This window comes from Quercus robur, chromosome 9, assembly GCF_932294415.1.
Source record: "Quercus robur chromosome 9, dhQueRobu3.1, whole genome shotgun sequence".
NCBI lineage: Eukaryota > Viridiplantae > Streptophyta > Magnoliopsida > Fagales > Fagaceae > Quercus > Quercus robur.
Window position 1 is genome coordinate 24,586,476 of NC_065542.1, and position 27,430 is coordinate 24,613,905.

General features: G+C 32.8%; 2 protein-coding genes across 2 annotated transcripts in view; both read left to right on the top strand.

The window, feature by feature from the left end:
• Positions 1-4,621: 4,621 nt before the first annotated feature.
• Positions 4,622-8,949, top strand: LOC126699974 (lysine-specific demethylase JMJ13-like). Its single transcript, XM_050397953.1, has 9 exons — positions 4,622-4,954; positions 5,283-5,439; positions 5,760-5,979; positions 6,166-6,219; positions 6,314-6,393; positions 6,483-6,760; positions 6,848-7,234; positions 7,578-7,670; positions 8,168-8,949. The coding sequence occupies exons 1-9, from the start codon at positions 4,657-4,659 to the stop codon at positions 8,368-8,370; spliced, it is 1,770 nt and encodes a 589-aa protein (XP_050253910.1). The 5' UTR covers positions 4,622-4,656; the 3' UTR covers positions 8,371-8,949.
• Positions 8,950-10,163: 1,214 nt separating this feature from the next.
• LOC126700869 (inositol oxygenase 4-like) overlaps positions 10,164-27,430 on the top strand; it is a 35,774-nt gene continuing 18,507 nt past the window's right edge. Inside the window, exons 1-7 of the mRNA XM_050399047.1 lie at positions 10,164-10,191; positions 10,463-10,578; positions 10,672-10,876; positions 11,079-11,138; positions 11,227-11,279; positions 22,381-22,503; positions 22,634-22,703. Coding sequence (XP_050255004.1) covers positions 10,164-10,191; positions 10,463-10,578; positions 10,672-10,876; positions 11,079-11,138; positions 11,227-11,279; positions 22,381-22,503; positions 22,634-22,703 — 655 coding nt within the window. The remainder of the gene's footprint in view (positions 10,192-10,462; positions 10,579-10,671; positions 10,877-11,078; positions 11,139-11,226; positions 11,280-22,380; positions 22,504-22,633; positions 22,704-27,430) is intronic.

Below are 27,430 nucleotides of genomic sequence, written 5' to 3' on the forward strand. Positions count from 1 at the left end.
CAAAATTCTTTAGGGTAAGAGAAGGTTAAGTTTCAAATCATGGAAATGAAATAGATTTGTTACTATGAGTCATTGGTGGATTTGATTTGGAGTTTAAAATATTAGTAGTAAACATTAGAGGAAAAATATAATATTGATTGATTATTTGATTTGGTTTGTGACTAGGTGATTGGAATTGCTAAGGAAACAGACAACCTACTTGATAAATGCTTGACTAATAAGACTGAGTGGAGCCTCACGAAGCCTATTCACATAACTTGTTCACACCTAGCTAGGCTTCAGTAGATCCCATTTTTTTCAACTCTTTATCCTAATATAAAATTTAATCTCACTACTCATTCCATAATGTTATACCTTACTCTTAAGACACTTGCGAAATTTATATGAAAATTTTAAGGTAGGGAGTTGGAAATGACAAAACCTAAGTCAAGATACCAGAACTTTTGTCACAATAGTTGCAACAGGACCCTTAGAAACAGTTGGGTTATTGAATAATGAAGACTGATAATGGTGACAATCGAACTTTTACAGTAGCGGCAAAGGTTATGGTAATATCTATTCAAATGCAAAGGGAAAAGGTGAACCATGTTGTTCATTTGGAAGTTGGAGGGATTGGAGCAGTACATATTGCTCGTCTGATGTGTTTGCTATTAGGCTTCCTACATTTTTCTTTATAATAATATCACTAGCTCATTACTGCTAGTGTTATAATAGTGTTTCTTTCTTGGAGTCACGATTTGAATGCATTTCTAGCTTGTGTAAAATTGTGTGATAGGGTGCGTGTACTAGTTTTTTCCCTTCTTTTAAATCATCCACAAATGATAAAATGGAAAAATGTCAAAGGGGTGGAGTGGAAGTAATGAACTGTTGAATGGTAAGATAATGAGTTTCTTGTACTAAACTAGTTCTGTTTATTTGATTCTCTGCAGTATTATTTAGTGCCGGAAAAGATGGTGAAGTGTGTGCAATTGGCAACAGCAGAATTGGCAAAAAACATGAGGCAAGTCATAGCTATGTGCTAGCAGATACCAAAAAGCCTCAACTCCCTCACTTTGCAACTAAATTTAGCAGGATGGCTAGCAAAAAAGGCAGAGGTCTGTGCCATCTTCATGTTAGGATCTGAAGAGGAATCCGTCCTCTACAACATGGCAGAGTTCATTTAACACTGCTAAATATTCAGTTTCCCTTATGAGAGAAGGTAAAATTCCAAACCGCACACAGCAAATTATTGTTCCTCCTTTTTTGTTGTTTGTTTTCCTCTTGTCCCTAATGTTTTCTTCATCTACTTCAAATATGTATATTCTATTATGCATTTTATGTTGGATATGACAAAGATTAGGTACATTTACTTAGGTATTGTATCTTAGTTTCATTGATCAATGAATTAAATGGTTAAATTTAATTGTCCTTGGAAAAAATAACACTCTTTTGATGTATTAGTCAATATAATCATATGATTGAATTTAATTGAGGAACTTAAAATAAAGTATCCAAGAAATTATACTTAAGGACAAATGTTAAACCGTAAAAGCGCAAACAATGTTTCAGGGATAGATACGTTTCATGAATAAGAAAAAATCCCAATTTCTTTAGTGTATTTGGCTTGAATCTGATGATGGCACTCTATCCTAAGGCTGAGCAACAATGGTTTTGGGTATACAAAGCCAAAAACTTCCTGGTTGCCTCAATCATGTAAGCTTGATTTAGATTGATTTTTGAGTGATTTAATTGAATTTTAACCTTAATTTTAAATTTCTAAATTTATCCCTCTCAAAAAAAAAAAAAAAAAAAATTCTCAATTTATCTTTATCTTTATATCCTTAATTTGCTTTATTTAAATCATTTATAATTAAATAATATGATTACTTTTTTATGGCAATAATAGGATTACTTTTTTTATAATAAAATCCAATTCATTCACGAAAAATGGATGAAATAAGATTTTAGGAACTTCAAGTAAAGCTAAATTAAGATTTCTATAGAATTCTAATTTTTTTTTATAAAAAATAAATAAATGAATTAGTATTTGTGTAGCTAATTGGAATTTTTTTAAAATTAAAAAAAAAAAAAAAATATATATATATATATATATATATTACTGGAAACAATTGGAATTCTTTCCGGCAGCAAATTGGATTGAAATTTGAGCCGACTAATAATACCTAAAATTCACAAATCCGAACAGGTTTGGCAAAGTAAAAATAACGGCTACTTATTAATAATTAGCTATTTCGCGTTTTACACAAATCGCTAAGAGTCCCCCATCTAAGATCACTCCACGTGTCCCACCAAAGTATCTTTAAATGACGTGGCACGTAGAAAACTCGCTCACACAGTCATAGAGGAATAAAAGCAATACATCTTAGGGACTCATTAACTACCAACGGTTGCCGGTGAAGTTAAAAGTGTAAATACCAATTGCACCTATTGAATTGTGAACTCTTTTGAGAGATTTTCTCTTTGAGAATTCTGTTTCTTTCAAATTTCCCAGAAATTCTTTTCCCTTCTGTTTTCCTCGGAAAACCTCTTGTTTCAATGGTATAGTCCTCTTCTCTACATACCCTTTTTTCTGTCATTACCTTAATGCTTGTTTGGTTGCCAAGAAACCCAAGGAAAAATATGAGAAAGAAAATAAATCAGTGATACAAACTTGTAAGAAAGAAAAGAATTTATAAATCAGTATAACATACTTTTTGTTTGTTCCTTCTTTTTTGTTTATTGGTTTGGGTTTAAGAGGATTTAAAGAAGAAAATTAACCCTACTATTAGAATGAAAAGAAAAAGAAAAGAAAATTAAAGACTTCTTTTCCTCTTAGTTTTCTTTTTCTCTCCTTTTGAACAAGCTGCACAATGGGTTTCCAAGACTTTTTTTTTTTTTTTTTTTGCTATTTGTTATTTGGGGTTTCTTTGTTTTCTCTCCTTTTCTTTTGTCTGTGTAAGTTTTTTGGAAAGCATGCCTATAAGTGTTTTATGTAGGGTAAAGTTTTGAATTTGTGATATAATTTTTCAGTTTGTCAAAATTGTTTGGTTCTGATTTATTTCTCTCTCCTTGATCAAATATTGGAATATGTATTTTTCTTTAATTTTCTGTCAAGTGTGAAGTATGGTTTTGGATCAATTCCAAACTTAAGTGAATATTGAATATTTTGTTAAATCTTTAAGGGTCAATGTCATGTTTTTCAGTTTGAATAACTTGAGTTTCACTAAAAGTTCGAAATTTCGTCAATATTAATTGAAGAATGTCTTCCGCTATAACTGCATTATTAGGAAGATATGGCTTTGAACATTTTAGTAATATTGAATCAGAAGAATACTTTGAAGTCAATTGAATTTATAAAGATATGCTCAGGCCTTTATGTGGTTGTTTTAATTAGTAACTTGATAAACACTGCCGTGGTTCTCTTTACTTTCTTGCTTTCCTCTCTTAAAACCAAACATTCTCAGTAGGGTTTGTACAATAACTAATTCAATTCTTGTTATGGGTTACTATTGACCTTCACATGCAGGGTAGTATCATTTTAATTGAATGATGTTGTTATTCATTTTGATTGCTATATATATGTTAAATTTAAGAAGAAACCTATAACCCCTTTTTCCAATGTAATTAAAAAATAAGTCAGAGCTAAATATAATTAGAAACTTTATTGCTTTCTTTTAGAGATCTCCTGTATAGTAGTAGCCTATATATGAATTTCTAGAATAGACTTTTGCATGATCCTACTTCATAAGCACTTAGGAAATAGATTATCAACTGCAAAAAAAAAAAAAAAAAAAAAAAAAAAAAAAAAAAAAAAAAAAAAAATTCTGCTTTAGTTAATTTAGAATGCCATGATTGAACGTCATTTATTATGAGACACGGCTTGTGTTAATGACATAAGTTACCAAAGAGGAAATATTCTGATGAAGATGGTTTTACTGCTGTACATTCTATTCTATGTTACCAAAACTTTATTTACAAAATGCTGATTACGTCATGGTGCCGAGCCCCATCTGGCAAGTTTCTTTTTCATGGTAGATTGTTGGCTTAAAATATTAGTAATTGTTTGCATTGGCCCATGTAAATATTCAAGTAAATCTTCGGTTGCTCAGGGTCAGAACCGGTATAGCTAATTAATTTTATATCACAAAGGTAGTTTCCTTCTACTAGTGACACACAAAAAGACAAAAGAAATTACAATTGTACCTTTCACAATTTATCTGGGAAACCATTGGTTAATGGCAGGAATATGCTATTTGTATTATGCATAATCTTAATGAAAAAAATGAACCTCTCTGTGAATGCGGCGGGGGATAATTTTGGTAATGGCAGCGAACATGCTATCTGAAGTCCTGAATTTCCTGCATGCAAACAGCATTTATATATTACCATTTTGATGCAAATCATATTAGTTCTGAAAGTTCTATAAATTCACAGTTCACTTTGACAGCCTCCACAATCAATCCATTTTGTATCTGAGGTTGTTGGAGGGCTGAAGTAAAATAAATAAATAAATTTAACTCATTTCAAGTTCAGTTTACACAACTTCTGAATTTGTGTTTTAGTCTTTCAGATATACATTGTCTGAGTTTTCTTTAGTGAGAATGCCGTATAATGTGTATTGACATTTTCTTGGCAGGTGTGAAGTTTTCCTGGGAAAAAATACACAGACTCGCCTGGATGGAATCCAGCATCATTCCTGAAGTTACCTATCCCACTAACATGAAAAAACCAAGTCCAGTGAAGGCCACAAAAGCTCTCACATCAGTGGGAATGAAAGTTGCTGCTGCTAAGAGTTCATTTTCTCAGTCCACTGCAAAAGGTGTCTCTTCAAAGTGCAAAGTGAAGACGTTTGATTTTAGAGATCTTGAATGGACAGAGAAAATTTCAGAGTGTCCCGTATACCATCCATCAAAGATGGGGTTTAAGGACCCTTTAATTTATCTGCAAAAAATTGCGCCGGAAGCTTCCAAATATGGTATGTAATAATTAAAAGACATTCCTTTGTATTATATATATATAGAGAGAGAGAGAGAGAGAGAGAGAGAGAGAGAGAGAGAGAGAGAGCCTATTGTGTTTATGATGGCCTTTCGGTGAGTTCATTTGTTAATTCGTTTTATCTCCATGTTACTTTCGTGGTTTATGCAGATGCTAATTCAACCCACTAATGTGCTCACATTTTCTTATTGACAGTTAAAAGCTTTCTTATGTGTTCTCTCGTCAAGCATATTTACCTTTTGTGCTCATTTCTCTATGAAAATTTTTTAAACGTATCTGAACCAATTTGTTTAATTATCAAATTTCAGGAATCTGCAAGATTGTTTCTCCAATACATGCTTCTGTTCCAGCCAGCGTGGTACTAAAGAAAGAAATTAGAAATTTCAAGTTTGAAACTAATATGCAACCTCTTCGTCTTGCCAAATGGAACATGAATGAGAAGGCCTTATTCTTCAGAAGTGGAAGGTAATTTTTACATGATACATAGTCTTTGTCTTGCTAAATGAAATAAGTACTGTCTGGTTAGCAAATTGGAAAGACTTTTGTGTCACCTTTTAAATCTTTTTGGGCTTTTGGAAATCGTGTGCTAACTATATTATGCCGTAGATATTGTATAGTACATATTCTTTGTGCCCAAGCACTATGTACCCATAGATATACCGTATGGTAACTATATGATATAATGGTAACTATATGATATAATGCTAACTATATTATGCCATAGATGTTGTATGGTACATATTCATTGTGTCCAAGCATTATGATGTTTTTTTCTCCTTTCTCAGGAAATATACCTACAATGACTTTGAGAGAAAGGCAAGAAAGGTGTCTGCTCGTCGATTATCTAATTCTTCATGTAATCCTCCTGCATACATGGAAAAGGTGTTCTGGCATGAAATGGTCAATGGACAGAAAGGAACAGTTGAGTATGGAGTCAATGTTGATGGCAGTGCCTTTTCATGTGATCCTAATGATCAGCTTGGTAAAAGCAAATGGAACTTGAAGGTTTCCCTCTCTCTCATCCTTAATATATGTGTCATCAAATTTTAAATTATGCCTACTGTTTCAAAATGTTCATCAATATGAGGCTGGTTAACTTTAATCTGTTATCAGCAGATCTGTGACCTTTTTGTCTCTCAGTCCATCCTCCATTTTATAAATCATATACAATACCTGTTTCTTTGATTGCAGCGTTTATCACGACTTCCCAATTCCATTTTGCGTTTAGTTGAAAGAGTTATACCGGTATGTGACCATTGGCTAAAAGCAACATAATCAATGCTTTTGTCAATATATGCTAGAGCATTTTTTGTATTAACGTTGTTGAGTTTAAATTCAGGGAATAACGGACCCAATGCTTTACATCGGAATGTTATTTGGTATGTTTGCGTGGCATGTGGAAGATCACTATCTGTACAGGTAAATCTTATTTTATTGGTTGTTTTATTGATGGTCTTAAGTAAGAGCTGTGTTCATAGATTGATGTCCTTCAAAATTTTCCTTTTCAGCATTAATTATCATCACTCTGGTGCTCCCAAAACTTGGTATGGCATTCCTAGTGATGCAGCTCTGCAGTTTGAGAGGGTAGTCCATGATAACGTGTATTCTCAAGATATCTTATCAGCTAATGGGGAAGATGGTGCTTTTGAACTTCTACAGGAAAAAACCACCATGTTTCCTCCAAGTATCCTGCTACAACATAATGTACCTGTGTACAAGGCAGTGCAGATGCCAGGGGAGTTTGTTGTAACCTTCCCCAGAGCATATCATGCTGGATTTAGCCATGGTATCTCTCTCTCTCTCTCTCTCTCATAAACTATACTTATTTCTTCTTTATCATCTTACACTCGTTTACTTTTCTGCTCAATTTTAGGCTTTAACTGTGGTGAGGCAGTAAATTTTGCAACTGGTGATTGGTTTCCATTGGGGGCTCTGGCTAGTCAACGTTATGCTCTTCTTAGAAAGATTCCATTAATACCATATGAGGAACTTCTCTGCAATGAAGCAATGTTTCTGATCAACTCTTTAAAAAAAGAAAATTCTGGTACTTTATCCGCAGATTTGACCTCTCAACGTTCTGTTAAAGTTCCTTTTGTTCGCCTCATAGGACTGCATAAGCAGGCTCTGCAGTGCTTAAAAGTGTCCTCTACTTCCTCACATGCTCAAGACACTCAAGTATGTGGCCACTGCAAGCGTGACTGTTACTTGGCATATATCATGTGCACCTGCTGCTACTCTGATCCTATCTGCCTTTTTCATGGTATGAGAATATTGGTAGAGGTCTTAATTTCATTGAAAATGTACATTCCTATGAATGTCATCTTTTGTTACCATACCTAAAAGCAGATCCATTTAGTTTTTAACTGTGTTCAAATCAAGTACTTTGTTTTCTACTGCAGTTAAGTAACAATAAGGCTTGGAATCAGTTTAGTTAGTTTCAAATGTGTTTAAATCATCTACGGTTTTCATTTTCTACACGTTAAAATTAAAATATCTAAATTTCATGTTAATTTAATATAAATACTTTTGTTTCGATATGGTGTTTAGACACCTGATTAATCTATTATGACATTGGTTTTACTAATCCTAATCTTGTGACACAGATATTGATTTGCTTAATTGTTCATGTGGGGAAAAATGTACCATTTTCTTGAGGGAGGACATATCAGCAATGGAAGATGCAGCTCAAAAATTTGAGCAAGAAGAAGAAATTTTGCTGGAGCTTCAAAAAGAAACCAAATTTGGACAAGACATGTTCCTGAAATCAAGTAAATAGTCTCGCATTAAGGATGGATCCACTCCATTTTGCGAAGTGAGATTTGAATAAATGCTTTAAATTATCTTAATTACTCCTGAATAGTTATACATTTGCCATGCTGTGTCAAATTTATGTGTTTTCTGGGGACAGTAAACAAATGCAAGAAGGCTCAGGGTATTAGAATGCCCAAAACTGTATTTTAAAAATATAAGGCATAAGTCCATTTTAAATGGGACTGTCAAACCATTGGAGCTATCACTAAAACTAATAGGATCAAGTTTAAGAGTCAATAAAATTTCTTTCTTTCAATTTCTTAGAGATGATGGCTGTCAAAATTAGATGGAAACCCATTTACAATGCTAGATTGTTCTTAAATTATACTCCCCTTTTTTTCTAATTTACTGTGTCTAACTCAACTATGTTCTGGAAATGAAAAACAGAACAATCATCAACATGAAGGAAGGAATGCCAACAACAGAAATGTAAGCTCTATGGAAGAGGCATCGACCATGAAAATGAAAGAAATGGAAATTGGCAAGCTCAATGGGGGAAAATCTAACAAGAGAAGGTTCAAGAGTCATAGAATGAGAGGGCCTTCACTATCTAGGGATTGCAAGAGGGTTAGAAGAGTGAGCTGAGCTGACCAAAACATAATTCACTAGTGCCTCAGGATTGTCTTCTAGAGTTTGACATCACTAAGACACCAACTTCTTTACTACTTTAGGATCCTCTAGAGTTCTTAGGATAACTCCAATATAGAATTCCTAATAACTCTAGAGGATCTTAATCCCTTCATTACCATGACTTTCTAACAAGAAAGAATGCACAGAAGAAATTTTTAGCAATTACTGACTTTCTGACAAAGAAAAGAGAATAGTTCAATTGAGGTCCTGGCATAATCAGATTCAAGTGGCTCTCAGCTTTCCTTATCATTCTTCCTTTTTTATTAAATGGATATATTCATAGATATCTGCAAGGTATACATGGTAGTTTAGAAGGCTCCAGGGACAAATTTTACATTGCTCAAGAGTAGTTAGGAAGGCATAAGTTTTGTAGTATTCAATAGTGGTTAGAAAGGCTCAAAATTTTGTACAATCAATCAAATTCTGAGAAGAATTTTGTATATTACTGTTGTCTTTGACATATGATTCCGTCTTCTTAGTTTTGAAGCAAAATGCTGTATATCAAAATGCTGTCTTTGACATATTAATGTTGTATATTACCTCTCTTAGTTTTGAAGCAAAATGCTTTAAATTTGAACAAAATTACCAACCAAGTGCTCACCTTTTCAATTAGGGATGTGACATTATTTTACAGTTTTTACCTATTTTTCCTCTTTTCTTGTACTTTTATTTTGTCATGAGGGAGATAATACGCCTTGAATTTTGTAACATCTATCTGAGCTTTGCTCTTGCTATAGTAGTCATATTTCTATTGTATGATTTAACATGGTACAAAAAAACAGGTGACTTTGGTAAAGGGGGAATAGACGAATAAAAATCAAGACAAAAATGCACTTTTGATTCTTACATTTTGGGTCAATTCCAATTTTGGTCCCTAAATTGATTTCATTACTAATGTCATCCCTAAAACAAGAAAATTGTTTTTAAAATAGTCCTTGCTGTTAGCCAACCAACGGAAAAATCATATTTTTCTGATAGAATACCCTGCTTACTAATATGGCGCTGATGTGACCATTAAAATATTATTAAAAAAATTATTTGACATTTTTAAATGCCATGTCAGCATTTAAAAAAAAAAAAAGCCAGCTCAGAGTCTTTAAAATTAATTAAAAAACAAGCATTAAATCTAATTAAAAAAAAAAGAACCTTTAAGTTCTTAATTTTAATTTAAACTGAAAATACAAATTTGATTTAAACTGAAATTTTAAAATTTCTCAATTCTCAGTTTTAAAATTTTTTATTGCAATCCTCGGCACAAAACCCCAATCCCAACCCAACATCAAATTTTCTTAGTCACCAACATCACAACATCAATTTAATCCCTCTCTCTGCCCATTGTTCTCTCACTCTTTGTCTCTTTGATTTCTCTTTGGTCTGCTCCAAACCCAGACACCCATGGCAAAAGACATCAGTAGGGAGTTGGCCATGACTGGATTGCCTTGTCATCCATATCTTAGAATAGTTTTTTGCATTACTCAAAATAGGATGTGATTATCACAAAGCTGACTCAATGCATGTTTTTGGCAACGAAACAACCAAAGCATTAGGAATTTGGTCACATGGCTAAAATGAAGATAAATGATTGACCATTCAATACTCTTACAGAAACAAGTTATTTTAAGGTAAAGTTTGTTTGAAAAAATTAGGTCTAGGATAATGAAAATTTGCAGTTGAGGAGTCCAAGCCTAGTCTATTTTCAATTGAGGACTTATTGTTTGCCTTCTTCTAAGTTTTTAAGTGGGAACAAGATGATTGCTGTTGAGAACCAGGCACTTGGTACTGCTTTGATTATTGTTTCCTTCTTCCTTTTGTCCATGAATGTCAATAATTTTTATTTTATTATAAGTCTATAAGCTTAGTTCAATTGGAGTCTAACTTTTGTGTTCTTTTGTTTGAAAATATAAGTGTCAGAGAATGCAATACCAAAAGATGCATCAGATGGATTTGCTGTGCCAGAATCCAATGCCTTTGGCCAATAATTCAGGTTTTGACATTTTCTTCCACAATCTTTGTTTATAAGATCAGGTGTTTTTCATAAATGGTGTAGTTTCTCATTCAATGAATTGTGTCCAAATGTGTGGTAGGGATTATGAATCAACTGTGAGGCTAAGCATTGTGGAGAATACCTATCGGTTGAATCATATTAACCAAACATATGATTTTGTAAGTACACTTTCAATAAGTTAATGTTTAAATATTAAACTTTAGGACTTCATAGATTCAATTTGATATATGAAACTTTCAATGCAAATGCAGGTAAAGAGGACAAGGGAAGAGTATGCAAAATTGAACAAAGCAGAGATGTCCATATGGGAAGCCATTGAACTCCTTGACAGTTTTGTGGATGAAAGTGACCCTGACCTGGAGGAACCTCAGATTCAGCATTTGCTGCAGTCGGCAGAAGCCATAAGAAAAGATTATCCTAATGAAGATTGGATGCACTTGACTGCCCTTATTCATGGTAAATACCCTATGCACACTCCTAGTTTCTGTTCTAAGGCTAACATGCAAAATATAAGTTCTTTGAATGTGTAATTGTATATGTTTAACTTTGTGGCTCTATGCTCTTATTCATAATATCAGATAATCACTGCACACACTTGGCCCTATATATTCAAGTTTACATAAAACAACTTGATAATTGATTCTTGCATGGATTTCAGATGTTGGAAAGGTTCTTTACCATTCTAAATTTGGATCGCTTCCCCAGTGGGCTGTTGTAGGTAAGAAATGTTCTTAGACCAAATAAATGTTAATATATTTTCCCTGTTTCGAGTCATTTCAATCTGATGATGAATTCTGATGTCACAGGAGATACGCATCCTGTTGGTTGTGCCTTTGACGAAGCGATTGTTTATCACAAGGTCTTCTCAAAAACATTAGTTAATTATGTTTGACATGATTATATATAGTTAGTCAATTGAAAGAAATTTCTTCGAATCTTTTGCATTGCAGTATTTCAAGGAAAATCCAGATTACAACAATCCTGCCTACAACACTAAAGTTGGAGTCTACTCTGAAGGATGTGGACTGGAAAATGTGCTGATGTCATGGGGGCATGACGATTACATGTACATGGTAAATCCTCTGAACCTTCAATGAATTTTTAATGCAAAAATCTTTAATAAGAATTCCATATTGAAATTTCCACAATATGTTATTCCAAAATAACAATCGTAATACTAATAACATTGTTTCCAAATCCTTAGGTGGCCAAGGCAAGTGGAACTACTCTACCATCAGCTGCATTATTTACCATCCGATATCACTCATTTTACCGTAAGTATTATTCTTTATCTTTTCCTGTAAATTTGAAAAATAGTTAATATTCTGGAATTGTTTTTATAGAATAAAATGAGTTTTATCTGTCCATCTCACAGCAATGCATACGGAAGGAGCATATAAATACCTAATGAATGAGGAGGATAGAGAGAATCTAAAGTGGGTTCTAACATTCAAGTAAGCTTCCATTTTGCTGTTTAATTTGTACATTTTTTTCTTTCTTACTCGTGTTCTTCCCAAACAACTATTCATTTCTCATTGAGCTGATTGTGAGCATCCGTGCTTTTCCCCACCAATTATTCAATTTTTGTTTAGCTGATTGTGACAACTAAACTGATTTTATTGTATTGTACAAAATAATAGCAAATATGATCTCTACAGTAAGAGCAACGTTCATATTGACGTTGAAAAAGTTAAACCATACTATGAATCCCTCATAAAAAAGGTGTGTACCAGTGCAAAATTCTGTGCTTCGGTAATTTTAAATCCTTTTTTTTTCTTTACTAAAATTGCATTTTTTTTTCTTTCTTTCTTTTTGCAGTACTTCCCAGAAAAGCTCAGATGGTAATCCTTGAGGTTGGAAGGCATACTGCACTAAGGGAAAGGATCCGGCTTTAGGTTGCCTACCATAGTTTTAGTTGTGCTTGCTTTCAATTGGCAATGTTAAATTTATTTATATATGCACTACAAATTTCTGTAATCAGTACTAAGAAATTTGTAAAATATTAATTAATATCAGCAAATAAAACACATCATAATGATGTGGCGTGTTCATCATTATTAGGCTTGGTTCTTACTTCTTATATATTGATGGCCAGGAGGCCATGTGTGGGATGTCTTTAAGGCCTTGGGGCCTAATCAAATAAGGCTAATGTTGAACCAACCCCCCCCCCCCCCCAAAAAAAAGAAAAAAGAAAAAAAACACCCTTAGAAATCAACACCTAGGGTTGTTTGGAATCAACACCAAGCTATTGAAGGAAAAACTCCAACAATCAATTTGATTGCTGAATCTAATTGTAATCAATACTAAACTCCTGGTTCTTTAAATAGAGTTCCAAACTTATTATCCTAACAAGAAAAGGAAACAATTCTAACCAATGAAAATTCTACTAATCAAGTATGAAGATGAATTAAATCCCTAAAACAAGTAGGAAATAAAATAAGATTTAAAAAATGGACAAATTTTAGCTACAAAATTAGTTGAAGCCTAAAACTACAATCTTACTTAATATCTTTTTATTTGAGGTGAATTTTGAGGATTATATCTTTTTCTTATATCCTTCATGCTTGCAAAATTTATAGAAAATTAAAGATCAATAGCTATGTTATCAATAAATTGTTTAAATTGCAAATTTTTGTAGTTCAAAATATGCACAAAATATAAGCTTATAAATCATATAGTAAATAATATTCGATTGACATAAAATTTGACATGTGTATTAAAAGTATAAAGAACATACAATTAAACAGTTAGATTTTCAAAACATGTAGTAACATTTATTTTTTTAAGTAAGATTATAGCTTTAGGCTACTACTAATTTTATAGCTAAACTTTTTCCTTTCATAAAGTAAATCAAATAAATTAAGAACATTAATAGATTAGGCCTTAAACCCAACTGTTATTAGGATCTATTCCCAAGGCCAGTGGTTGGGCCATCTTCTTCTTGTGTGTTGTCCTTAAGTATGTGTAATTGGGGGCATATATCTTGTGTTGGCACTAGCTAAACTAGGCAAGAGCTGGTTGGGATCTTATGCAGAGTTAGAAAAGGACAAAATTGGTAATAGTCTAGGGCTACAAGCTACAACATTACTCAATAAAAAAAATATTACTATATATTTTGAAAATCTAACCATTAGATTGCATGTTTTTTATACTCTTAATATACATATCAAATTATGTGTCAATCAGATATTATTTACTATATGATCCATAAGCTTACATTTTACGCATAATTTTATATTGCAAAATCTTACAATTTAAACACTTTATTGATGACATACCAATTAATCTTCAATTTCCTAGAAATCTTGTAAGTATGGAGTATATAAGAAGAAAATATAATCTAATGGTGGATTGTTCAAAATTCACCTCCAATAAAAATATATTGAGTTAGATGGTAGTCTTAAGCTGCAATCAATTTTGTTGCCAAATTTTGTCGTTTAGAAAACGGTTAGTGATTGGGCTAAGGCCAGTTTTGATATCATGCTTCATTTGATTTCATTAAATATTCTTGCCGAAGGCTTTCCTAGTAGTCTTTTTGGTTGTTAAATATGAGCTTATTGGAAAGGGGACAAAGCTAACAGTTCTGAAAAGAGTACAAGCCAGAAAAATCAAACGGAGGTAAGCTAGCTAAATAGCTAAATACCCCATTTCACCAAGGCATCGGTGCAAATTGCTAAAGATCCTATTGAAGAGTGGTTTCAAACAATCCTTGGCCTAAAGTGGCATTCTATGGTCATATGGATAGAATTCATAACCCTGAGCCCTATCCCATCTTTTTATTATTATTATTTTTTTATTTACAAAAGAAGAGGTGCTTGTGATTCTCAACCTACTAGAAAATGGGACAAGTTAAGGAATTAAGTAACATCATACAGAAAAATCACTTAAACTTACGCAGTGAAAAAGCAGATGCAGTAGTTAGTACTTTCACTGCACTCACCAGAAAATGAGAGAAGTTAAAGAATCAAGCAACATTGTTGATATTTGATACCTTCAATATGTTCTAAAACAGGTTACTCATATCAAGACATCAGAATTAATAGAAAACTAATTTCTACTATGTTGGTGATCAAGTGCAGAGGAGAAACCGTATCAGATAATTTCTAACTATACATATTTTTGATGTGATGTTCTGCAGAATTTGTAAGATAAACTACATTTTAAGATGCATTTCAACCTAAAATATTTATCACAAATGCTCTTGGAAGGTTGAATCACAACCTTAAGAATATGTGTGATCATGGAAACCATGCATATGTAGCAAAATGTGTATTTTGGTAATTTTGGTGGAATTTCTTACTCATATTCTTAATGTGATCATGGAAACCATGCATAATTTCTTACTCATATTTTGGTATTTCGGTCTTTTTTTGGGTTTTGGTGGTATTTTGGTCATTTTTTTAGGTTTTGGGGTGATTTTAATCTTTTTTTAGGCCTAGGGATATTTTGATCATTTTTTAGGATTCATGGTATTTTGGTAATTTTTTAGGTTTTAGGATTATTTTGGTAATTTTTTGGGGTTAGGGTGTATTTTGGTCATTTTTAGGTTTCAGGGGTATTTCGGTCATTTTTTTTAGATTTTACGGGTATTTTGGTCATTTCATTAGGTTTTGGGGGCATATTTTGGTCAGTTTTTAGGTTTTGAGGGAGGTATTTTAGTCTCTTTTTTTTTTTTTTTTTTTTTTTTTTTTTTTTGTTTCAGGGTATTTCGGTCATTTTTTAAGTTTAGGGGGTATGTTGGTAATTTTTTGGGTTTCGGAGGTGTTTCAGTCATTTTTTAGGTTACAGGGTAATTTGGAAATTTTTTCAGGTTTCGGGGGTATTTGAGTCATTTTATAGAGTTCGGAAGTATTTTGGTCATTTTTTAGGTTTCAGGGGTATTTTTGGTAATTTTAAGGTTTCAAAGGTATTTCGGTCATTTTTAAGGTTTAGGGAGTATTTCGGTCATTTTCTAAGTTTAAGGAGTATTTTTGTCATTTTTTGGGTTTTGGGGGTATTTTGGTAATTTTTGGGTTTTGGGGATATTTTGGACATTTTAGAGATTTTGGGGGGTATTTTGCTCATTTTAGAGATTTTGGAGGTATTTTGGTCATTTTGTGGGTTTTGGGGGTATTTTGGTCAGTTTTTTGGGTTTTTGGGGTATTTTGTTCATTTTTAGGTTTTGAGGGTATTTTGGTCATTTTTTGGTTTTTGGAGGTATTTTGGTAATTTTTAGATTTTGGGGGTATTTGGTCATTTTTTGAGTTTCGATGGTATTTTGGTCATTTTTTGGGTTTTGGGGGTATCTTGGTCATTTTTTAGGTTTGGAGAGTATTTTGGTCACTTTTTTGGGTTTTGGGGGTATTTTGGTCATTCTTTGGGTTTTGGTGGTATTTTGGTCATTTTCTAGGTTTTGGGGGAATTTCGATCATTTTTAAGTTTCGGGGGTATTTTGGCCTTTTTTTTTGGGTTTCAAGGGTATTTTGGTCATTTTTTGGTTTTAGGGGTATTTTGGTCATTTTTAGGTTTTGGGGGTTATTTTGGTCATTTTTTAGGTTTCGAAGGTATTTTAGTCGTTTTTTGGGTTTTGGGGGTATTTTGGTAATTTTTTGGGTTTTGGGATTATTTTGGTCATTTTTTAGGTTTTAGGGGTATTTTTGTCATTTTTTAGAAATTTAGATTTTATGTTGTTTATTTAAAATTTAGCTAGGTTTTAGTGGGTATTAATGGGCTTATCCATTAAGACCCATATAATTAAATAACTTAATGGGTCTTTACCCATTTAACCAAAATATTCAAATGAGTTGGGTTAATATTTATCCAAATTAGGTGGTTAATGGGTGGGTTTATGGATATGGATAAAAAGTATCACCCCTACTCTTAATCGATGTTGGTGGTGGGCTTGATTGTGAGAATGTGAAGTTTGCTTGGTTGCTCTTGTTCTGGGTTTGTTTGGTTGGGTTTTACTTGCTCTTAATCGATGGTGGTGGTGGGTTTGATTGTGAGATCAAGAACTTTGCTGGGTATATTGATTGTAAGAATATGAAGTTTGATTCTGGGTTTGCTCTTGTTCTGAGATTTGGGAAGAACATGAAGAACAAGTTTTTATGTTCTTACGAAAAAAAAATGGCAATAAAAAAAAGAGTAATAATAATGATAATAAAATTAGATTTAAGGTTTGCTTTTAAATTTAGTTTAAATACTTTGATCTAGCTTTTTTTTATTAATTTAAATGCTAACATAGCATTTTAAAAAGTCAAATAATTTTTTTTTTATAATATTTTAATAGCCACATGGCGCCATGTCAACAAGCAAGGCATTCCGTCAAATACGTAGGATTTTTCCGTTGGTTGGCTAACGGCAAGGACCATTTTAAAAACGATTTTCTATTTTTAGGGATGACATTAGTAACAAAATCAATTTTGAGACCAAAATGGAATTGACCCAAAATATAGGGACCAAAAGTGCATTTTCGCCATAAATCAAATGTGCCCATAAAAGAAGCAAAATTGAATATATTATTATATTAACTTTTAAGGATTAAACCAGTTCAAATTCTTTCTATCCTCCTCAGTCAGTAGGGTTGATATGCTCCTGACCTATGTGTGCAGCAAGATGATGATAGACAGAAATCTTTATATCAGTTGTACCTTTCAGAATATTAATTCAATAACATTTTTGCTACATATGCATGGTTTCCGTGATCACACATATTCTTAAGGTTGTGATTCAACCTTCCAAGAGCATTTGTTATAAATATTTTAGGTTGGAATGCATCTTAAAATGTAGTTTATCTTACCAATTCTGCAGAACATCACATCAAAAATATGTATAGTTAGAAATTATCTGATTTGGTTTCTCCTGTGCACTTGATCACCAACATAGTAGAAATTAGTTTTCTAATTAGTTCTGAAGTCTTGATATGAGTAACCAGTTTCAGAACATATTGAAGGTATCAAATATCAACAATGTTGCTTGATTCTTTAACTTCTCTCATTTTCTGGTGAGTGCAGTGAAAGTACTAACTGCTGCATCTGCTTTTTCACTGCGTAAGTTTAAGTGATTTTTCTGTATGATGTTACTTAATTCCTTATCAGCTAATGGGGAAGATGGTGGTTTTGAACTTCTACAGGAAAAAACCACCATGTTTTCTCCAAGTATCCTACTACAACATAATGTACCTGTGTACAAGGCAGTGCAGATGCCAGGGGAGTTTGTTGTAACCTTCCCCAGAGCATGTCATGCTGGATTTAGCCATGGTATCTCTCTCTCTCTCTCTCTCTCTCTCTCTCTCTCACTCTCATAAACTATACTTATTTCTTCTTTATCATCTTACACTCATTTACTTTTCTGTTCAATTTTAGGCTTTAACTGTGGTGAGGCAGTAAATTTTGCAACTGGTGACTGGTCTCCATTGGGGGCTATAGCTAGTCAACGTTATGCTCTTCTAAGAAAGATTCCATTAATACCATATGAGGAACTTCTCTGCAATGAAGCAATGTTTCTGATCAACTCTTTAAAAAAAGAAAATTCTGGTACTTTATCCGCAGATTTGACCTCTCAACGTTCTGTTAAAGTTCCTTTTGTTCGCCTCATAGGACTGCATAAGCAGGCTCTGCAGCACTTAAAAGTTTCCTCTACTTCCTCACATGCTCAAGAAACTCAAGTATGTGGCCACTGCAAGCGTGACTGTTACTTGGCATATATCATGTACACCTGCTGCTACTCTGATCCTATCTGCCTTTTCATGGTATGAGAATCTTGGTAGAGGACTTAATTTCATTGAAAATGTACATTCCTATGAATGTCATCTTTTGTTACCACACCTAAAAGCAGATCCATTAAGTTTTTAACTGTGTTCAAATCAAGTACTTTGTTTTCTACTGCAGTTTAGTAACAATAAGGCTTGGAATCAGTTTAGTTAGTTTCAACTGTGTTTAAATCATCTACGGTTTTCATTTTCTACATGTTAAAATTAAAATATCTAAATTTCATGTTAATTTAATATAAATACTTTTGTTTCGATATGGTGTTTAGACACCTGATTAATCTATTATGGCATTGGTTTTACTAATCCTAATCTTGTGACACAGATATTGATTCGCTTAATTGTTCATGTGGGGAAAAATGTACCATTTTCTTGAGGGAGGACATATCAGCAATGGAAGATGCAGCTCAAAAATTTGAGCAGGAAGAAGAAATTTTGCTGGAGCTTCAAAAAGAAACCAAATTTAGACAAGACATGTTCCTGAAATCAAGTAAATAGTCTCGCATTAAGGATGGTTCCACTCCATTTTGCAAAGTGAGATTTGAATAAATGCTTTAAATTATCTTAATTACTCCTGACTAGTTATACATTCACCATGCTGTGTCAAATTTATGTTTTTTTCTGGGGACAGTAATCAAATGCAAGAAGGCTCAGGGTATTAGAATGCCCAAAACTGTATTTTAAAAATATAAGGCATAAGTTCATTTTAAATGGGACTGTGAAACCATTGGAGCTATCACTAAAACTAATAGGATCAAGTTTAAGAGTCAATAAAATTTCTTTCTTTCAATTTCTTTGAGATGATGGCTGTCAAAATTAGATGGAAACCCATTTACAATGCTAGATTGTTCTTAAATTATACTCCCCTTTTTTTCTAATTTACTGTGTCTAACTCAACTATGTTCTGGAAATGAAAAACAGAACAATCATCAACATGAAGGAAGGAATGCCAACAACAGAAATGTAAGCTCTATGGAAGAGGCATCGACCATGAAAATAAAAGAATTGGAAATTGGCAAGCTCAGTGGGGGAAAACCTAACAAGAGAAGGTTCAAGAGTCATAGTATGAGAGGGCCTTCACTATCTTGGGATTGCAAGAGGGTTAGAAGAGTGAGCTGAGCTGACCAAAACATAATTCACTAGTGCCTCAGGATTGTCTTCTAGAGTTTGACATCACTAAGACACCAACTTCATTACTCGATTAGGATCCTCTAGAGTTCTTAGGATAACTCCAATATGGAATTCCTAATAACTCTAGAGGATCTTAATCCCTTCATTACCTTGACTTTCTAACAAGAAAGAATGCACAGAAGAAATTTTTAGCAATTACTGACTTTCTGACAAAGAAAAGAGAATAGTTCAATTGAGGTCCTGGCATAATCAGATTCAAGTGGCTCTCAGCTTTCCTTATCATTCTTCCTTTTTTATTAAATGGATATATTCATAGATATCTGCAAGGTATACATGGTAGTTTAGAAGGCTCCAGGCACAAATTTTACATTGCTCAAGAGTAGTTAAGAAGGCATAAGTTTTGTAGTACTCAATAGTGGTTAGAAAGGCTCAAAATTTTGTACAATCAATCAAATTCTGAGAAGAATGTTGTATATTACTGTTGTCTTTGACATATGTTTCCGTCTTCCTAGTTTTGAAGCAAAATGTTGTATATCAAAATGCTGTCTTTGACATATTAATGTTGTATATTACCTCTTTCTTAGTTTTGAAGCAAACTGCTTTAAATTTGAACAAAATTACCAACCAAGTGCTCACCTTTTCAATTAGGGATGTGACATTATTTTACAGTTTTTACATATTTTTCCTCTTTTCTTGTACTTTTATTGTGTCAGGGGGGAGATAATACGCCATGAATTTTGTAACATCTATCTGAGCTTTGCTCTTGCTATAGTAGTCATATTTCTACTGTATGATTTAACATGGTACAAAAAATAGGTGACTTTGGTAAAGGGGGAATAGATGAATAAAAATCAAGATGAAAATGCACTTTTGATCCTTACATTTTGGGTCAATTCCCATTTTGGTCCCTAAATTACTTTCATTACTAATGTCATCCCTAAAAAAAGAAAATTTTTTTTCAATAGTCCTTGTCGTTAGTCAAACAACGGAAAAATCCTACGTGTCTGACGAAATGCCCTACTTGTCGACATGGCGCTGACGTGGCCATTAAAATATTATTAAAAAAATTATTTGACATTTTTAAACGCCATGTCAGCATTTAAATTAATAATAAAAAAAAAAGCTAGATCAGAGTATTTAAACTTAATTAAAAAATAAATAAAATAAACTTTAAATCTAATTTTTTTTATAAAAAAAAACCTTTAATTTCTTAATTTTAATTTAAACTGAAAATACAAATTTGATTTAAACTGAAATTTTAAAATTTCTCAATTCTTAGTTTTTAAATTTTTTATCACAATCCTCGGTACCAAACCCCAATCCCAACCCCACGAACCCAAGTTACCCAACCCAACATCAAATTTTCTTAGTCGCCAACATCACAGCATTAATTTAATCCCTCTCTCTGCCCATTGTTCTCTCACTCTTTGTCTCTTTGATTTCTCTTTGGTCTGCTCCAAACCCAAACACCCATGGCCAAAGACATCAGTAGGGAGTTGGCCATGACTGGATTGTCTTGTCATCCATATCTTAGAATAGTTTTTTGCATTACTCAAAATAGGATGTGATTATCCACAAAGCTGACTCAATGCGTGTTTTGGCAACGAAACCACCAAAGCATTAGGAATTTGGTCACATGGCTAAAACGAAGATAATGATTGACCATTCAATACTCTTACAGAAACAAGTTATTTTAAGGTAAAGTTTGTTAGAAAAAATTAGCCCTAGGATAATTAAAATTTGCAGTTGAGGAGTCCAAGCCTGGTATATTTTCAGTTAAGGACTTATTATTTACCTATAAATTTGACCGAGGCCTTTCAAAGGTATTTGTCTTTGCTTTGTTTGCCTTGTTCTAAGTTTATAAGTGGGAACAAGATGATTGCCGTTGAGAACCAGGCACCTGGTACTGCTTTGATTATTGTTTCCTTCTTCCTTTTGTCCATGAATGTCAATAATTTTTATTTTATTATAAGTCTATAAGCTTAGTTCAATTGGAGTCTAACTTTTGTGTTCTTTTGTTTGAAAATATAAGTGTCAGAGAATGCAATTCCAAAAGAAGCATCAGATGGATTTGTTGTGCCAGAATCCAATGCCTTTGGCCAATCATTCAGGTTTTGACATTTTCTTCCACAATCTTTTTTTATAAGATCCGGTGTTTTTCATAAATGGTGTAGTTTCTCATTCAATGAATTGTGTCCAAATGTGTGGTAGGGATTATGAATCAACTGTGAGGCTAAGCATTGTGGAGAATACCTATCGGTTGAATCATATTAACCAAACATATGATTTTGTAAGTACACTTTCAATAAGTTAATGTTTAAATATTAAACTTTAGGACTTCATAGATTCAATTTGATATATGAAACTTTCAATGCAAATACAGGTAAAGAGGACAAGGGAAGAGTATGCGAAATTGAACAAAGTAGAGATGTCCATATGGGAAGCCATTGAACTCCTTGACAGTTTTGTGGATGAAAGTGACCCTGACCTGGAGGAACCTCAGATTCAGCATTTGCTGCAGTCGGCAGAAGCCATAAGAAAAGATTATCCTAATGAAGATTGGATGCACTTGACTGCCCTTATTCATGGTAAATACCCTATGCACACTCCTAGTTTCTGTTCTAAGGCTAACGTGCAAAATATAAGTTCTTTGAATGTGTAATTGTATATGTTTAACTTAGTGGCTCTATGCTCTTATTCATAATATCAGATAATCACTGCACACACTTGGACCTATATATTCAAGTTTACATAAAACAACTTGATAATTGATTCTTGCATGGATTTCAGATGTTGGAAAGGTTCTTTACCATTCTAAATTTGGATCGCTTCCCCAGTGGGCTGTTGTAGGTAAGAAATGTTCTTAGACCAAATAAATATTAATATATTTCTCCTGTTTCGAGTCATTTCAATCTGATGATGAATTCTGATATCGCAGGAGATACGCATCCTGTTGGTTGTGCCTTTGACGAATCGATATGTTATCACAAGGTCTTCTAAAAAACATTAGTTAATTATGTTTGACATGATTATATATAGTCAGTCAGTTGAAAGAAATTTCTTCGAATCTTTTGCATTGCAGTATTTCAAGGAAAATCCAGATTACAACAATCCTGCCTACAACACTAAAGTTGGAGTCTACTCTGAAGGATGTGGACTGGAAAATGTGCTGATGTCATGGGGGCATGACGATTACATGTACATGGTATATCCTCTGAACCTTCAATGAATTTTTAATGAAAAATCTTTAATAAGAATTCCATATTGAAATTTCCACAATATGTTATTCCAAAATAACAATCGTAATACTAATAACATTGTTTCCAAATCCTTAGGTGGCCAAGGCAAATGGAACTACTCTACCATCAGCTGCATTATTTACCATCCGATATCACTCATTTTACCGTAAGTATTATTCTTTATCTTTTCCTGTAAATTTGAAAAATAGTTAATATTCTGGAATTGTTTTTATAGAATAAAATGAGTTTTATCTGTCCATCTCGCAGCAATGCATACGGAAGGAGCATATAAATACCTAATGAATGAGGAGGACAGAGAGAATCTGAAGTGGGTTCTAACATTCAAGTAAGCTTCCATTTTGCTGTTTAATTTGTACATTTTTTTTCTTTCTTACTCGTGTTCTTCCCCAACAACTATTCATTTCTCATTGAACTGATTGTGAGCATCAGTGCTTTTCCCCACCAATTATTCAATTTTTGTTCAGCTGATTGTGACAACTAAACTGATTTTATTGTATTGTACAAAATAACAGCAAATATGATCTCTACAGTAAGAGCAACGTTCATATTGACGTTGAAAAAGTTAAACCATACTATGAATCCCTCATAAAAAAGGTGTGTACCAGTGCAAAATTTTGTGCTTCGGTAATTTTAAACACTTTTTTTTTTCTTTACTAAAATTGGATTTTTTTTTCTTTCTTTGTTTTTGCAGTACTTCCCAGAAAAGCTCAAATGGTAATCCTTGAGGTTGGAAGGCATACTGCACTAAGGGAAAGGATCCGGCTTTAGGCTGCCTGCCATACTTTTCGTTGTGCTTGCTTTCAATTGGCAATGTTAATTTTATTTATATATGCACTACAAATTTCTGTAATCAGTACTAAGAAATTTGTAAAATATTAATAAATAAAACACATCATAGAGACGTGGCGTGTTCATTATTATTTGGCTTGGTTCTTACTTCTTATATATTGATGGCCAGGAGGCCATGTGTGGGATGTCTTTAAGGCCTTGGGGCCTAATCAAATAAGGCTAATGTTGCGGCTTCAACAAGAACCCCCCCCCCCCCCCCCCCCCAAAAAAAAAAAAAAAGAAACACCCTTAGAAATCAACACCTAGGGTTGTTTGGAATCAACACCAATCTATTGAAGGAAAAACTCCAACAATCAATTTGATTGCTGAATCTAACTGTATACAATACTAAACTCCTGGTTCTTTAAATAGTGTTCCAAACTTATTATCCTAACAAGAAAAGGAAACAATTCTAACCAATGAAAATTTTACTAATCAAGTAGGAAGGTGAATTAAATCCCTAAAACAAGTAGGAAATAAAATAAGATTTAAAAAATGGACAAAATTTAGCTACAAAATTAGTTGAAGCCTAAAGCTACAATCTTACTCAATATCTTTTTATTTGAGGTGAATTTTGACAAATCGACTATTGGATTATATCTTCTTCTTATATCCTTCATGCTTGTAAGATTTATAGAAAATTAAAGATCAATTATCAATAAATTGTTTAAATTGCAAGTTTTTGTAGTTTAAAATATACATAAAATATAAGCTTATAAATCATATAGTAAATAATATTCAATTGACACAAAATTTGACATGTGTATTAAAAGTATAAAGAACATACAATTAAACGGTTAGATTTTCAAAACATGTAGTAATATTTATTTTTTTAAGTAAGATTATAACTTTAGACTACAACTAATTTTATAGCTAAACTTTTTCCTTTCATAAAGTAAATCAAATAAATTAAAAGCATTAATAGATTAGGCCTTAAACCCAACTGTTATTAGGGTCTATTCCCAAGGCTAGTGGTTGGGCCATCTTCTTCTTGTGTGTTGTCCTTAAGGATGTGTAATTGGGGGCATGTATCTTGTGTTGGCACTAGCTAAACTAGGCAAGAGCTGGTTGGGATCTTATGCAGAGTTAGAAAAGGACAAAATTTAGCTACAAAATTGGTTATAGTCTAAGGCTACAGGCTACAACCTTACTCAATAAAATAAATATTACTATATATTTTGAAAATCTAACCATTAGATTGCATGTTTTTTACACTCTTAATATACATATCAAATTATATGTCAATTAGATATTATTTACTATATGATTCATAAGCTTACATTTTATGCATAATTTTATATTGCAGGATCTTGCAATTTAAACACTTTATTGATGACATACCTATTAATCTTCAATTTCCTAGAAATCTTGAAAGTATGGAGTATATAAGAAAAAAATATAATCTAATGGTGGATTTTTCAAAATTCACCTCCAATAAAAATATATTGAGTTAGATGGTAGTCTTAGGCTGCAATCAATTTTGTAGCCGAATTTTGTCAGTTAGAAAATGGTTAGTGATTGGGCTAAGGCTAGTTTTGATATCATGCTTCATTTGATTTCATCAAATATTCTTGCCGAAGGCTTTCCTAGTAGTCTTTTTGGTTGTTAAATATGAGCTTATTGGAAAGGGGACTAAGTGCTAACAATTCTGAAAAGAGTACAAGCCAGAAAAATCAAACGGCGGTAAGCTAGCTAAATAGCTAAATACCCCATTTCACCAAGGCATCTATGCAAATTGCTAAAGAGCCTATTGAAGAGTTGTTTCAAATAATCCTTGGCCTAAAGTGGCATTCTATGGTCATATGGATAGAATTCATAACCCTGAGCCCTATCCCATCTTTTTTTATTTTTTTTATTTTTTTACAAAAGAAGAGGTGCTTGTGATTCTCAACCTACTAGAAAATGGGACAAGTTAAGGAATTAAGTAACATCATATAGAAAAATTGCTTAAACTTACGCAGTGAAAAAGCAGATGCAATAGTTAGTACTTTCACTGCACTCACCAAAAAATGAGAGAAGTTAAAGAATCAAGCAACATTGTTGATATTTGATACCTTCAATATGTTCTAAAACTGGTTACTCATATCAAGACATCAGAATTAATAGAAAACTAATTTCTACTATGTTGGTGATCAAGTGCAGAGGAGAAACCGTATCAGATAATTTCTAACTATACATATTTTTGATGTGATGTTTTGCAGAATTCGTAAGATAAACTACATTTTAAGATGCATTTCAACCTAAAATATTTATAACAAATGCTCTTGGCAGGTTGAATCACAACCTTAAGAATTTGTGTGATCACGGAAACCATGCATATGTAGCAAAATGTGTATTTTGGTAATTTTTGTGGTATTTCTTACTCATATTCTTAAGGTGATCACGGAAACCATGCATAATTTCTTACTCGTATATTGGTATTTCGATCTTTTTTTGGGTTTTGGTGGTATTTTGGTCTTTTTTTTTAGGATTTGGGGTGATTTTAATCTTTTTTTAGGCCTAGGGATATTTTGATCATTTTTTAGGTTTCATGGTATTTTGGTAATTTTTTAGGTTTTAGGGGTATTTTGGTAATTTTTTGGGTTTAGGGTATATTTTGGTCATTTTTTGGTTTCAGGGGTATTTCGGTCTTTTTTTTTGGTTTTGGGGGCGTATTTCTGTCAGTTTTTAGGTTTTGAGGGGGATATTTTAATAATTTTTTTGGTTTCAAGGTATTTCGGTCATTTTTTAAGTTTAGGGGATATTTTGGTAATTTTATGGGTTTTGGAGGTGTTTCAGTCATTTTTTAGGTTACAAGGTAATTTGGTAATTTTTTCAGGTTTCGGGGGTATTTGAGTCATTTTATAGAGTTCGGAAGTATTTTGGTTATTTTTTAGGTTTCGGGGGTATTTTTGGTAATTTTAAGGTTTCAGAGGTAGTTCAGTCATTTTTAAGGTTTAGGGGGTATTTCGGTTATTTTCTAGGTTTAAGGACTATTTTTGTCATTTTTTGAGTTTTGGGGGTATTTTGGTAATTTTTGGGTTTTGGGGATATTTTGGACATTTTAGAGGTTTTGGGGGGTATTTTGCTCATTTTAGAGATTTTGGAGATATTTTGGTCATTTTGTGGGTTTTGGGGGTATTTTGGTCATTTTTTGGGTTTTTGGGGCATTTTGTTCATTTTTAGGTTTCGAGGGTATTTTGGTCATTTTTGGGTTTTGGAGGTATTTTGGTAATTTTTTAGATTTTGGGAGTACTTGGTCATTTTTTGAGTTTCGATGGTATTTTGGTCATTTTTTAGGTTTTGGGGGTATCTTGGTCATTTTTTAGGTTTCGAGGGTATTTTGGTCACTTTTTGGGTTTTGAGGATATTTTGGTCATTCTTTGGGTTTTGACGATATTTTGGTCATTTAGTAGGTTTCGGGGGAATTTTGGTCATTTTTAAGTTTCGGAGGTATTTTGGCCATTTTTTGGGTTTTGGAGGTATTTTGGCCATTTTTTGGGTTTCAAGGGTATTTTGGTCATTTTTAGGTTTTAGGGGTATTTTGGTCATTTTTAGGTTTTGGGGGTTATTTTGGTCATTTTTTAAGGTTTCAAAGGTATTTTAGTTGTTTTTTGGGTTTTGGGGGTATTTTGGTACTTTTTTGGGTTTTGGGATTATTTTGGTCATTTTTTTGGTTTTAGGGGTATTTTGGTCATTTTCTAGAAATTTAGATTTTATGTTGTTTATTTAAATTTTAGATAGGTTTTAGTGGGTATTAATGGGTTTATCCATTAAGACCCATATAATTAAATAACTTAATGGGTCTTTACCCATTTAACCCAAATATTCAAATGGGTTGGGTTAAGATTTATCCAAATTAGGTGGTTAATGGGTGGGTTTATGGATATGGATAAAAATTATCACCCCTACTCTTAATCAATGGTGGTGGTGGGCTTGATTGTGAGAACGTGAAGTTTGCTTGGTTGCTCTTGTTCTGGGTTTGTTTGGTTGGGTTTTACTTGCTCTTAATCGATGGTGGTGGTGGGTTTGATTGTGAGATCATGAATTTTGCTGGGTATATTG

Coding starts and splice junctions, on each gene's coding strand:
- LOC126699974 (XM_050397953.1), top strand. CDS start 4,657: ATGGAATCCAGCATCATTCCTGAAGTTACCTATCCCACTAACATGAAA. Junction 4,955..5,282: donor GCCGGAAGCTTCCAAATATG/GTATGTAATAAT, acceptor ATCAAATTTCAG/GAATCTGCAAGATTGTTTCT. Junction 5,440..5,759: donor TTATTCTTCAGAAGTGGAAG/GTAATTTTTACA, acceptor CTCCTTTCTCAG/GAAATATACCTACAATGACT.